Source organism: Rhinolophus sinicus, chromosome 14 (assembly GCF_057876585.1).
Source record: "Rhinolophus sinicus isolate RSI-liver-muscle chromosome 14, RSI-T2T, whole genome shotgun sequence".
Taxonomy (NCBI): domain Eukaryota; kingdom Metazoa; phylum Chordata; class Mammalia; order Chiroptera; family Rhinolophidae; genus Rhinolophus; species Rhinolophus sinicus.
Genome location: NC_142514.1, coordinates 122,479,149 through 122,494,554, shown reverse-complemented (window position 1 = coordinate 122,494,554; position 15,406 = coordinate 122,479,149). Strand labels below are relative to the sequence as shown.

The window sequence follows — 15,406 nt, the reverse complement described above, 5'->3', positions numbered from 1 at the left end:
TATGTGTATCAAATCATTATGTTGTATACCTTAAATTTATACAATACTAAATGTCAATTATATCTCAAAAAAATGGGAGAAAAGATGTCAGGCTGTAAAATTAATCAAGCTTTCTGAAGACTATTTCCAATATGCAATAAAGTTTTTAAAATACACATTTAAATTTTTGATATAGTAATTGTATATGTAGGAAACTATTTTAAGGAAATAATTGAAGATGCCAAAAAGTTATCTATTTCAGTCATATTTAAAGTACTAAATATTTAAATGCCCAATATCAGAAGAATGATTAAATGAATAATGATACAGCTATACGATGAGTACTATTTTTCAAGACTATTTTCGGAAAAGAAATAATTCTTATGATGTCAAGAGGAAAAACAATGAAACAAAATAACCAATATTTAAATGCACAGAAGAAACAGTGGAGGAAAATGTATCAAAATATTAATGATTATGATTGATTCTTACTTTCTTTACTTTTTCTATGCCTTCCTAGTTTTTTATATTGTCTACTACATATTTTGTAACAAAAAAATTCCCAACAAATAAAATATTTTGGAATTTTTAAAAGAAGGGATTTCCATAATGAAATATATGCGAAAATGATTTTTAAAAGATGAGGAATATAACATTTTGCCCATTTTCTGCCTTATATTCTTCTCTCATCCTAGAAAATATCATCAATCTCATTCCTGTTAATCTCATTCCTGTTAAAATTTAGGGAGGGGAACAGGTAATTACTGGAAAAATATATGCCAGCAGCTGGGCTACAGGCTTCACATCCACATTATCTCATTGCTCCTTTAAGAAGGGATATGTACAGTTTAATGGGGAAGAACTGGAACTCACAATGCCCTCAAAATGTTAAACAGGATGGAAATAATCAGGTACATGTGCCACAATTTAATGAAAAGAATGATCAGCCCCAGCATTTTTAATAAAAGCAAAAAACCCAGAAATACACTAAATATCCAAAAACAGTTGGTGTTATTCGTTATTATTCTACCATTAAAATAATGTTATAGATGAATTTTTATTGGCAAAGAAAGACAGTGTTCATTTTTTTTTAAAGTTACAATTATCCCATGTTTCAAATATATGTGCATACATATACACATAGATATGGGAGTATAACCAAAGTTTAATGATGTTTCTCTCTTAGTCACAGGATGAAGAGGGTTTTTATAATATTTTCTTCTTTTTGGCTTCTCTGCATTAGCTAATTCTTCTATAATATATATACATGGCTTATTGGGAGTAAAAAAAAAAAAAAAACAGGTAATTTTTAAAAGCTAAGTTGTATCTCTTCTATCTCCTTTTTCTATGGTAGATTTTTTCAACTGGATCAAAATTTCTATTTCCGCAACACAAGTATTTTTTCTGTAGCAGAAATGAGGGCTACTGCTCCAGCTAACTGCAAGTCTTCAGTCTGAATACCTTGTACAGCTGGCTGGCTGCCAGAAGAGGGCGGCACTGGTCACTGAGAACACGGCTTCAGGCTTCCTTCCTATAGCAACGCTGCGCTGACTTGTTAGTCAGAAACTCAGTCATCAAGTTTGGAGAGGGGAGAAACTAATAACTGCTGAACACCTACTCATTATGTAGCATAGAGTTATGCATTCTTTTTATTAGATGATTTTTTTTCCCTTAAAACAACCCTGTTAGCTATTATTATTCTCGTTTTACAAGTGAGCAAATTAAGGTCTAAAAAGATTAAATAACTAACTCAAAGTCATACCAGCAAGCAGGAGAGCCAGGATGAGAATCAACATCTTTATCACTGGAAAAACTGATCTTTTTCTACTATACAGCGTGTGGCTTCTGCCAAACTGCTGATTCATGAAACTGTTATCTTAGTGACTGAAAGACAACCTCACCTTATTGGCAACAGCATTAACACTTGGCCGGGCATCGAATATAAATATTTTATGAGACTGGGCATTGGAGTCCATGATAGCTTGAAGGTATTTTTCATCTTCTTTGCTTCGCTTCCCACTCACTCCTACCATGGGCTGGCTACATCGAGTGATGGTGGCTTGACTTTCAGGGTGAATCCACGATAAAACCTGAATGGGGGAAAATGGTGACACACCCTTTATCTCCTTCTGTTTATAATTCTTCTCAAAAACATTACTCTATAAAACTCTGCTTTCTAACTGGATCCAAAGCCTAGCTATGAAAGAACATATGAAGCTGCTGTGAAATATCATCACCATTCTTTCTAGCCAACTCTGGCATATAGAAAACCTGGTTTAATTCTTTACTAGGTAAGCCCCACGTTTAAAGTTTTATTAATATATCCACAAAATTGCCCAACTATAAAGTCTTCAGAACCTATGAATTTTGGACCTAAAATTATTTGAGTTGATCTTTCTAGAACACAGTAATTCATGATTTTGTAGTTTTCTTTCTAGGATTTAAAGGAAAAGAGCACGTATCACCACGACTAAAGAATGTATATAGTAAGATAAAGAAATAGTGAATAATATACAGAGCCAGCTTTATTTTCAAGTTAAGAATCATGCAATTCTGTGTACTTCTCCAATACCCATGTCAGACTCTCCTGAAATATCTTTAAGTCTTTCCCCCCGTTTTAAAAGTGTATTATATAACTCATTCTTTACCATCCCATAAAAGACCTGATGCTGTAGTTATGTTTATCCTGCATCCATTCTCCCATTTGTTAACCTCAGCATTATGCAGAGTATAAAAGCTTTGACTACGTCTCATCACAGCTTCATACTTACCGGGATACGGCCCCTTGATCTGAAGGAGGCCACTCTCTTTAATTCTTCATCAGGAATATTTGCTGGCACAACCAAAAGGGCAGGGTATGTATCACAAAGCTCGTATCGTTCATTTATCTTTGTTATTCTCCAGCTTTCATTTGGAATTCCCTATATGTGAAATAAAACATAACACAAATTACCACCTAACTGAAATATTACAAGACATCAGAATAGAAGCATCTTATTCAATCTCTCCGCCCCGCTATCCACCTCTTAAGTTGTTGGAATAGTTATTGTCTGCCTGTGGTGACCAGGCTACTAGGATGGCATTCTAATGTAGGGATCTGTGTTCTTTTTGGCATTTGGTTTTATGTTAATAGATTTATTAAATCATTAAATACTGATCAAGTGCTGGGTCTGTGCTACATATCCAATAGGAAGGAAGGAAACAGCGAGACTGCAAATGTTCCCTGTCTTCAAAATGAACAGTTTCATTCAGTTTCGTTCGCTGATTGAGTTTGCTGCCATCCATCTATACAAAGAAATTCAGAGCACAGGCAGCAAGTGTCCACTGGAATGCTATATACATTTTTATCACTTACTTGCCTAAAGTGAATTTTTCACTCTACATTATAATACTAATGAAATATTGCTAATATAAAACATATTAGAAAAGCAAGGGAGTGATAGAAGGCAAAGCCAAAAAGAGGCAAGAGAAATACTTAACACATCTTTTTAGTAACACATCGATTATTAAGCTCTCGTCGGTCCTTCAATATTTGCTATATTTATAACTAGTGTACTACTACATATAATCACCTAATAAGACACTTAGATTTTTCCATCCGTTGTTCTATAGAAAATAAAGCCATTATATTAAATGGTTGGAATTAAAATATGTATTTTAAAAATTTTATGACCCCTGACACTCATATTATCACAAAAAAAAGACAGAATCAAAAGAAATCAAATTACAGTAAAAACACACTTATTGAGTACTTACTATGTGCAGGGCACTGTGCCAGCAGCCTCTTTACACACACACACACACACACACACACACACACACACACTAAATTAAAAAGGCACAAATAGTGTGCATAGTATGCTATCATCCACTTTAAAAAATAATGTACATACATACACAAGCTTTGTAGGCATAAAATCTCTGAAAAGATATATACGAAACCAGTAATAATATTTCCTAAAGGGAGAGGAACTGGGATGGGTGGGAGACAAGAACGGCCTAGAAGGGATACCTACCTTTCAATATACCCTTTGTACCTTTCCAATTTTATACAGCGTGCAAGTAATACCACCCACAATTTTTTTCAATAAAAAAAAGAATACAGATTTGGCCATGGGCATGGGGGAGGGTTCAACACAGGAAGGATGGTGCCAGTCTGCCGGCTGCACGGAGGACTCCATACGGGGAAAACAGCAACTGTCCCGCTAGTCCTTGTCCTGCAGCAACATGGTTCAGTCTTTCCCTGTATGTCCCTGATGCCCCCCTCTCCAGTTGCTGTACCTCCACTGGAGCCCAGGGAAGGCAGAGACCAATAAAATAAGGCCCAAAAACATGGCTTCCAGACCTATTTGCTAAGAAGCAGAAACTATGAAAATGAAGATCAAATGCAGAAACTATAATTTACCAAGAATCCTGCCATTGATTATTAGGAGAACATCACTGAGACTGAAATGGATTACGTACAATGTCCAGCTGCTTCTTTTATACTAGCATAAACATTTTAACTACTATAACTAACTTCACCTAGAACAAAATAATAATGAAAAGGAGGGATTTCCAGTGAAGATGGCAGAGTAGGTAAACGCTGTGCTTGCCTCCTCTCACAACACATCAAAATTACAACTAAACTACACAACAACCATCATCGAGAACCACCTGAAGTCTACCTGGACAGAAGTCCTACAAGAAAAGATATACAGAACAAGCCAAGTCAAGACTGTTAGGAGGGGCAGAGACACGGAATGGGCTGGCCCCACACAGACATGTGGTTGTCAAAAATCAGGAGGGACATCTCAGCTACGGAGCTACCCCCTGAGGAACGAGGGGTCCCAGCCTTACACCAGGCCCAGGGTTCAAGTGCTGGGAAGAGAAGTCCCCATAACTTCTGTCTGTGAAAACGAGCAGAGATTATGGTTGAGTGAGACGAAGGGCAACTGGAGTTCCAGCCATTCCTCTTAAAGGACCTCTATGAGGACTTACTTGGTGACGGACTCACTTGCTCTGGGTTCTGGTGCTGGGGCAGTAGCTTGGGGGGCATTGGGGGACATGTGGGGAAGAACTGAATTGTCTGGCTTCAGGGCTAGGGCTGGAGGGGCAGTGTCCTCCCAGATAGAAACACTGGCAGGAACCATTGTTCTTTGGCTAGTCCAGCTTATAGACTCAGGAGGCACCATACCTGAGTCTCCATCAACCTGGCTCACACAGTTCACCCTGCCTTAGTGACTCCCTGAGACTCAGCCCCACCCTACTTGCAGGCCCACCCAAGCCCTTTTTAGTGGTTTTTCCATACAAATGACCTATCTTGGCTCATGCTATTGTCTTTCTTAAAATCTCTCAAAGGTTCACAAACCCGAAACAAGCAGCATCTGGTCTTGGCATAGCCTGTACCTCTTGCTAAGCTCCAAACCTGGCACTAGCAACAGCTGGCCTTGGTTAACAGTTTAGCGTCTCCCGGGTACCTACAATCTCAGCATAAGTGACAACCATCTGCAAAACAGTTTGTAACTCATACTAAGTGGCCTCTGTAGGGCAAAGGTAACGACTGAAACTGGCCTGCACCAGAGCCCCTCCCAAGAGGCCCCAGAACCAACACACCCGGTGGCCAACTTCAGATAACACCAGAGCACCACCCAAACACCACAAATGACACACCCAAAGGGCAGACTGCACAGGCACCAGAGCCCTGCTAAAGCAGATCGTGCTCCACTGGGTCAGCCCCTGCACAACAGCTCCTCCCCTATAGTCAAGGCCAGTCCTTCTAACCAATCAGCCTGAGGATTAATCCCTCCTATTGACGTGCAAACAGCAACTAAGGCTCAACTACAACAGGAGGCCACACACAACCCACACAGGGGACACTCCTAGAGCACCCGGCTCAGGTGACAAGGGAGACTGTACCCCTGGGCTCCACAGGACACCTACTACATAAGGCCACTCTACTAAGACTGGGAGATGTAGCAGCTCTACGTAACACATAGCGATAAACATAGGGAGGCAGCCAAAATGAAGAGATAGCTAAACATGTACCAAATGAAAGAACAGAACAAAGCTCAAAAAAAGAACTAAACAACATGGAGACAAGCAATCTACTAGATGCAGAGTTTAAAATTCTGGTTATAAGGATATTCAATGATCTCAGTGAGAACTTCAACAAAGAGATAGTTAACATAAAAATAGAGATAGAAAACATAAAAAAGAACCAGTCAGAAATAAAGAAGACAATAACTAAAATAGAGAATACATTAAGGAAAATCAACAACAGATGAAGCAGGGTCAGTAATTTAGAAGATAAGGTAGCAGAAAACACCCAATCAGAACAGCAAAAAGAAAAGAGAATGAAAAAAAAAAAAAAGATGATAGTTTAACAGGCTTCCAGTACAACAGCAAGTATACCAACATTCGCATCTAGGGGTACCAGAAGGAGGAAAGAGAGAGCAAGGAATTAAAAACCTATTTGAAGAAATAATGATGGAAAATTTCCCTAACCTGGAAAAGAAAATAGAATACAAACCCAGGAAGCACAGAGAGTCCCAAACAAGATGAACCCAAAGTGGTCAACAGCAAGACACATTATAATTAAAATGCCAATGGTTAAAGACAAAGACAGAATTTTAAAGGCAGCAAGAGAAAGCAGTTAGTTACCTACAAGGGAGTTGCCATAAACTGTCAGCTGATTTCTCAACAGAAATTTTGCAGGCCAGAAGGGATTGGCATGCAATGTTCAAAATGATGAAAAGCAAGGACCTACAACTAAGATTACTCTACCCAGCAAAGCTATCATTTAGAATTGAAGGACACACAAAGAGCTTCCCTGACAAGAAAAAGCTAAAGGAGTTCATTTCCACCAAACCAGTACTACAATAAATATTAAAGAGACCTCTTTAACAGGAAGATGAAGAATATGAATAAAATGGCAATCACTATATATCTATCAACAAATACTTTCAATGTAAATGGATTAAATGCTCCAATCAAAAGACAGGGTGTTGAATGGATAAGAAAGCAAGACCCTTACATATGCTGCCTATAAGAGACTTCAGATCCAAAGACAGACACAGATTGAAAGTAAAGGGATGGAAAAAGACAGTTCATGAAAATGAAAACAAATAAACCAAAAAAGCTGGGGTAGCAATAGTTATACCAGACAAAACAAATTTTAAAGCACAGGCTATAACAGGAGACAAAGAAGGATCCAGTAATCCCACCTCAGGGTATTTATCTGAAGAAATCCAACACACTACTTCGAGGGGATGTGTGCATCCTATGTCCAGTGCAGCGTTATTTACAATAGCCAAGATTTGGAGGCAGCCTGGGTGTCCACCAATGGGTGAATGAATAAAGAAGAGTTGGTACATGTATATAATGGAATATTACTCAGCCATAAAAAGAATGCAATCTTAGCCTGTGCATCATGAACGGACCTAGAGGGTATTATGTTGAGTGGAGTAAGTCAGACAGAGAAAGACAAATACCATACCATTTCACTTATGTGTAGAATCTAAAGAACAATGTAAACAATCAAAACAAAAAGAAACTCATAGATACAGAGAACGTTTAAAAATTGCCAGATGGGAGGGAGGTTGAGGGGGTGGATGAAAAAAGGGAAGGGATTAAGAAATATAAATTGGTTGCTACAAAATAGTCATGGGGATGTAAAGTATAGCATGAGGAATATAGTCAATAATATTACATTAACTATGTAGGATGTCAAATGGGTACTAGATTTATCAGGGTGATCACTTCATAATTCATATAAATGTCTAATCACTATGTTGTACCCTGAAATTAATATAATATTGTACATCCACTGTAATTGAGAAATAAAAAAAAATTATTTAAAGAAGAAAAAAGAATACTCTAATGCTTTATCTTTAGTCTTAAAGTTTACATTAAGAGATGATCTTCATTTTCTTCTATAATGAACTTAAAAGGTATTTTAATAAGTTGAGGCTTCTAACTACAAAAAACTGTATCCTCTCCACTAGACTTTGCTTGGTTGACTCAAGAGCCAGAAAAAATGTCTAACTCTTCTGAAAAAAGTCAACAAATTGCTCTAATAAGTCAAAGCCCATAAAGCAGCTATATCATTTAAGGTGAAATTCAATGCTCTATTCTGACTGCCACATTTCCTAATCTCATAATTCTCTTTCTGTATGGGTACAGCTGCTCATTTACTCTTTAACTTTTTTTTTCTTTTAAATGATAATTTATTTCTTTTCTCAGGGCACAGGTATCTCATCTGCTTTTCAAAGTTCTATGTTAAATGCTACTAAAACACATAGCAATTTTTGCCCAGATACCCCCAAAATAGTCCTCATTTTTACAATTCTAAAGACATTTGTTAGATTTTATGGTTGCTTCCCCATCTAATTTTGATACTGGGTATTTGGGTTAGCAAAAATCTTGCAATGTCACTTGTAGACTCAGTTTTTAGTTGATCAATTTATTTTGCATTCTTCATATTTTGCCAGCTGATGGCTTTATAACTGAAAGAGGAATTTAAAATTTTACTTCACACGTGACTGTGCAGAAACTCACTTTCAAACCATTTAGATACTATTAGTTCTCTAGTGATATTTTTTTTTTTTCACTTTTCTTGGCTTTGTGAAACAAAACTAAGTAAATTAGAAGCTATAATTTAAACGCAGTATTTGAAATCTAAATATAAAAATCAGCTTAATGATTTCATAACTGAATTCTAGAATAATTTGGATATCAATCTAATGATTACCAAAAAACAATCAATGTGTGAGAAATTAAATTCTCATGAAAGTACAGTGAACACGTGCAAACTTAAAAATAAAGACTATTTTAGGTATAGTTTAAATACCGCAGTATAGGGATTCTGGGAAGTAATGTACTGAGGAAGAATAGGGAAATGATATGCTGTAACACAGATTTCCTTTAAGCTCTACTGTGGTGAGTTAAATCACATTAGCAGGTTTTCTAATATTAAACCAACCCATCTTAGTCATGATATATTACCTCTTGTACGTATTATCAGGTTTGATTTGTTAACATTTTATGTAGAAGTGTGTCTTCTGTGAAGATGGAAAACTTTCTAAATTTTATATGAAAATAAGTTATAAACAGAACTATCAGAAATTTTTTTCAGAATCAAATTATAGGCTACCCAAAAGAGAAAAATCTGAGTGAATAATGTTGAATGGCATATAAGAATACTAAAACATAAATGTATTTACCATTTATTTTTATTTTAAAATTAAATATTTTTTAGCTTATGGGACACGGTGCCGGTCTGAGGCTATTTGAACAGTTTACCCCAAACCATGGGTATCAGACCAAATCATATAATTTATATCAAAGATATGAATGACAAAATTTAAAAGAATAATTGAAGAGAGATCCCTATATGCCCTGTTTTCTCAGGCTGGCCATGTGGTAGATACTGCGGCTTTAAAGACAGTGAAGATGAGGGGCCTTTGTTATAGTTAAACTACTGGACTCATCCACAGATGCACTGAGACAGTTACAGGGATTTCCATTTCATGGTAAACCAATGCGAACCCAGTATACAAAGCCAGATCCTGATAGAATATTTAAAACACGTGGCACTTTTGCTGACAAAGAGAACAAGAAAAAAGCCAAAACTGCGGAAACAAACAGCAATGACGGCAAATAAAAAGCCTGGCCAGGGAACACCAAATTCAGCTAATACCCAAGGAAATGCAACACCAAATCCTCAGGTCCCTGATTACCCTCCAAACTATATTTTATTGCTTAATAATTTACCAGAAGAGACTAAAGAGATGAAGTTACCCATGCTGTTTAATCACTTCCCTGGTTTTAAGGAAGTACGTTTGGTACCTGGGAGGCATGACATTGCATGGGTTGGATTTGAAAATGATGGATGGACAGGCGAGAACTGCCAGGGTTGCTTTACAAGGATTTTTATTTTCTTTTTTCTCTCTTTTTTTTTAAACTTAAATTTATTGGGGTGACAATGGTTAGTAAAATCACACAGGTTTCAAGTGTACATTCCTATAAGACATCATCTATATATCACAGTGTATGCTCACCACCCAAAGTGTGTTCTCCTTTCATCACCATATATTTGAAGGATTTAAGATCACACCATCCCATGCCATGAAGATCGCCTATGCTAAGAAATAACATTTGGGATAGTTGTTTTTAAAGGACTTGGTGTTCTTTACAGTGTTTGTTTTGATAACATTTGGTCAGACCATTTTAATAGTTGGGGGTGAGGGGAAGTGAAAGTGAAATTTCTGTGCAGGTTTTAAAAAATAACCTAGTCTTCCTTTTTAGCCTTAATGAACTATGAAATATGAAGGCCTTAATTTTGTACAATAAACTTCTATTTATATTTTTAAAGAATTACTAAACATTTTTTAAATAAACTGATTTACTTGTAAACTCTTAGATAAGTAAAGATTCATTAAAGATCATTGGCACAGTCTGAGAAGTATTTTACAGAAACTGAAAGGCAGCCAAGAAATCGGGCCTACCCTTTATTAAGAAAACAACAACAACAAAAACTACATAACTTACAAAGCTGTTTACTTCTACCCATGAAATTTTCATTAAAATAAAAAGAATACAGAATATTAAAATTGAAAGGAAAAAGTACATACCTGCCTCCTGTACTCTAAAAGAGGGTCATAGAGCTTCCACCCATTTTCAGGGAATACTTCTTTGTATTCAAAAGCAAAAAGAGGCTATAAAAAAATAAACAGAGTTAATAGCTAAAAAGACTTTTAAGGAGGTAATGAATCAGAAAAGCATCCTTATCATACCCAAAGCTTTCACTTATTTATCTGACAGGATACTCTGTATTGGTGTTTTTTTCAAACATACAGGAAAGCACAGAGGCCCACCACCAAGATTTATCAAAAGGTAACATCACCATACTTCTTTCAGATATAGCTGGTATCCGTTTTAGGTTTACTTCTAATGAAAAACATTACATAAAAAAGATGTCTTCTAATATAATTATTTTGACATAACCAATATCGGGAGTTAAGCAGCTTTGAAGTTTATGCTATATTTTCTAAAACACACTGAGTTAACTTTTTATTTTTTGGCATGCAATGTATGTACAAAAAAAAACACAAAAAACTAATTTATATAGACAGAATGGTGGGAACTACTATGATGAAAAACATTCAAACTAGAGTACTGATTCCAAATTTTACTCCTTACTAGCTATGCCCTTGAATTAATTAGTTACCTGCTTCTGGTTTCAACTTTAAAGTAGGGATAAATAATGTTTACCACCATATGGCTACTATGGAAGTTAGATTATATAACATAAATGAGGGGTCTAATACTATTAATAACACATTGTAGGAACTCAGTTAAGTATCTGCTCACCCTACCCTCGTAAAATTGCTAGACTTAAATGTCAGTTCTCCAAATTCTAATGAAGACCACATACAGTTTTCATCATGGAAACAACCTGGATAAAAAACATCATATAATTATGAATGTCAGTACACAGGAATGGGCCTCAGAAAACAGCTCGTCCTGCTCCCTCATTTTATATCTAAAAAAATTGGTTAGAGAGATTAGGTTAAAACCTAAATTATACATCTGGTTAAATGGGAAAGAAGAATTGTAAATGTAGATATTCTAGATATCCTAGACATGTTTCTTTACACTACATCAATAATTATAATACAGATTTTTCAAAGATAAGAATCATCTTACCAGGTTATTAGACACAGGAAATGCATATTTCATTAGATTCTCAAATATGGATCTTCTCGTTCGCCCCTCAGGTTTATGAGCAAACCGTAAATTTCGAATATCCTAGAAAAGATTTAGGATCAATTTGGCTATTTATCATTTTTTGTTCCCTTTTCATTTAAAAAACAAATAAGGTAACTTGAAACTATCTTTTAAAATGTTAAGATATGTGAATGTGGGATACAAAAATAAATCAGACAATATCTCCTGAAAGAAGGGAAATTACAAATTCTTATTGAGAGAAATAAAAAGAAACACAAGGCACTCTAAGACATGGCAGAATTCAGAGGACAGAAAATTTACCTCTGCTTATATACACAAGGTCAGTCAGTGAAAGAGGGCCACGGAGATTAGACATACTGTATCTGAAGCTTAATATCAGGACTGATACACACTATCAGTGTATATCCTTTCCCTATGAAAGAAGGCACATTTCCTGTCATGAATTTCCCTATTAAAAACCTGATCAACTGTTGTTATATTTCATAAGTGTCTTTGTTCCCATTAGGCCTGGTGATTGTTTTCCTTCTTATGATCCCTTCCCAAGACTCAATTCCATTGGATCTTCTCTTTGTAAGTCTCTGGCTAAACCAAAGTCTGCCTAAAGGTCTTCCTCCACTCCATGTCAAAGTTCTTCAAGCATCTCTCGGCACATAAGCTCGGAACAGTTTGGTTGGTATCATCCAGGCTCTACACTCAGATCTAAACAACAAGGTTGCCTCTATTATTTGTCTTCCAGCAATTTTCTGTGCTCAGGTTAATTCTGGTTTACTGACATCTTAACAGCACTAAGAAAAAAATGGGAATTAAGAATAATTTCAAGACTTCATTTAAGTGTTTTAATCTAGGCAAAATTCAAAATAACTTTATTATATACCCCATTCTGCAAATCAAACACAGAGACACACTACTATAATGTACCTACGGTACATGAATAAATACAACATTTTACTACAAATTTTATCCAGAATTATGCTAGCTCTACCATCCCTTAAAACAAACATGTGGGAACTTAAGCTGATACCTTGTCTTTCTTCCGTAAATATCTTTATAACTAGTAGAGATACTCATTAAGCACTCTGTTAACGACAGAGTTCGTTAAAACTATCACAGCAGAAGCCCCTACAAATGTCTGTTTGTTAATGGTCTTGGTTCCATGAAAAACATTACACTTAAAATGATCAAGATTTCAAAGTCACCCTCTTTCATTTTCTCTTATATTGTATGCTCTATTTACTATTACACTACAGAAAAGTGATCAGGAGACAAAGTGCTTGACACATGGCTGGCAGTTATTACACTCTTAGAGACCTTCTGACTACAATGGAAAGGCAAAACAGTAATTACTAAGTCATTAGCTTTAACAGACTCACAAAACCTCTAAGATCAACAAAGTATCTTGAAAGTTATGCATGTACTATTGATTTTACTTTCGGTACCAACAGAAGACCACAAGAAAGGGAAAGGTGATCTAGAATTGAGATGTGCACAGAGGTGTTAATTAGGCCATAACCGGGAGAACAGTGCCCTGCAGAGTGGCACATGGTATTAAACATCTGTGACTGAATGTTAAAATTGTAAAAATCTAAATGTCATTCAAGTTTCAATGTAGTTAAAGAATGCGAGTTAGATAAGAAAACAGGGAAGGTCTATAATATCAAATTTTCCCCACGATTGTTTCAGAAGCAGAAAATTTATGAGAACCAAAGAGGAAAGATAGGTGACGATGAATGACATAACCAGTCTTCCACTACAAAGTGCCATGCTTTAACTGCTCACAGATCCTTGTTTCTAATTTGTAAATTAAAGGGAATAATGTCTATCATGTCTATTTCAGGATTTTTATGAGGCTCACCATGAAATGAATGTGAAAGTACTTTTTATTGGGTCCAAAAGAATTCAAGTCTAATTCATGATAGATTACCTTTCTATTACTCCTAAATGTTTTCTTTTACTAGAATGACATTCCTAGTATGAAATCCATTTGATACTTTGGAAACCAGTGTCTAAACACAGGCTCTAATTAACAGGAAACTTTGCAAACCAAATATAACAGCACAAATATTATGACATTTACCTTGCACACAGTTTCTAGTCCATAAGAATTTTCACCTCGACTAGAAGCACCACCAATTTTTTCTACTCTGCTTATCACACCAAGAGAAGCATCTAAAACAAATGGGGGATCCTAAAGAAAGGAAAGAAAAAAAAAACAAAACTTGAGCAACTGATACTGTACAATTATAGCTGAGAAAAATCTTAATTAGAAATGCTTTAATAAAAATGAACAAAACTGCCTTCAAACAACACAGATGGTACATATAAAAATCGAATCCAACAAGTCTTACCCGTTCCATGCTTTTGAAATATAACCTGTAATTCGTAACAGTCAGAGTTCCTCGTACAGCACCAGTGAATGGACATATATAAGTTACATCTTTGGCTGAAAAGGCAAAGAATCCACAATTTACTATGTGTTGTGCACTATTAAAAACTGCACTCTCATCTTTTCACAAATAAAATTTAACAGAATTCTGATTGCTTCTCTAACTTATGCTCAAAACTAATGGAATTAGTGATACAAAGAGAACTCAGAAGCCAAATCCAAACTTCCAACCATGCAGTAATCTGGGGAAGGAATGTAGACTAAATGGAGAGGACTGAAGAGGCGGGGGCTCGCCCTGCACCCTGAGACAGACCAGGAGACAAAGATAGCCACCATCCCTGTTGGATAAAATAGGTGTGGTAGTTGGAGTCGTGGGTGGAGGGGTGGTGGTAATGGTGGTTAACAACAGTAAATGTCTCATGGCATAGTCACCAGTCATCTTATCCTATTTTCTAGATCACCTCACCAATCTGCTGGTCTTCTCTGGCCATGTCTAGTCTGTCAACATACTCCTAAAAATACAACACCCGAAACATGTAACACCAGAAACTTCTGATCGAATTACATTTATGGGGAAAATATTATAGGGGAAATGAAGTGCATAGGAAATATAATTTCTTAGAAAAATAATAGTATAAGAGGATACAATATTCCAGACCCAGCAACTGAAGTCCAACTTTACAGAAATAATCACAAGCACCGTTTTATTAAATGACAAATGATGAATCTACACAGCATTCTGCTCTTTAAAACATGAGTTAATTAAGCAGGATAACTCAGCTACCATTAGTTCAAAATAATATTTAATATGGTAAAGTTCATAATGCACAATATCAATTTTTTTATCTTAAAAGATTCATAAATCCCTGCAATGTATTTATTATAGCAAACCAGCACATAAAGGAGTATCTTCATTGTACCAAGGAAGTAAAGCTCAATTAGGAGCAACAAATTTCTAAGAACCTCTCAAGGGGTTTCTGGGAAAAGTGAGGGACATGAAATATGTTTAATAGGGTATTACAACTTCCTGACTTTGCTTTTTATTCATCACTTTGAAGGACTGACTGCTTTGCATGGAATTTGAAATGAGACTGATCTTCTAATGCTCAAGTATGAGCTATATTGTTTAAATCATTGTTTCCAATGCATGTTTCATTTAGAGGGGAGGTTGTAAATTAAATAAACCAATCATCATATGTACACAAACTTGCCTTGAATACATTTTCTTGCCATTATGAATTTTTACTTCAACTAGGAACTAGCTTTATTCAATGTTCCTAAAATCATTTCTGGATTCCTTCCAGAGCCAGTTTT

General features: G+C 35.8%; 1 protein-coding gene and 1 pseudogene across 6 annotated transcripts in view; one reads left to right on the top strand and one right to left on the bottom strand.

Annotated features, from left to right (window-relative positions):
• Nucleotides 1-15,406, bottom strand: part of MTMR2 (myotubularin related protein 2) — a 96,301-nt gene that overhangs the window by 20,991 nt on the left and 59,904 nt on the right. For all 6 annotated transcript variants that reach the window (XM_088791496.1, XM_088791497.1, XM_088791500.1 and 3 more), the window contains 6 exons: nucleotides 14,055-14,149; nucleotides 13,784-13,894; nucleotides 11,668-11,769; nucleotides 10,593-10,676; nucleotides 2,751-2,900; nucleotides 1,881-2,069 (listed from right to left, as the gene is read on the bottom strand). In XM_088791496.1, coding sequence (XP_088647622.1) covers nucleotides 1,881-2,069; nucleotides 2,751-2,900; nucleotides 10,593-10,676; nucleotides 11,668-11,769; nucleotides 13,784-13,894; nucleotides 14,055-14,149 — 731 coding nt within the window. The remainder of the gene's footprint in view (nucleotides 1-1,880; nucleotides 2,070-2,750; nucleotides 2,901-10,592; nucleotides 10,677-11,667; nucleotides 11,770-13,783; nucleotides 13,895-14,054; nucleotides 14,150-15,406) is intronic.
• LOC109450335 (U2 small nuclear ribonucleoprotein B''-like) lies at nucleotides 9,270-10,206 on the top strand (annotated as a pseudogene).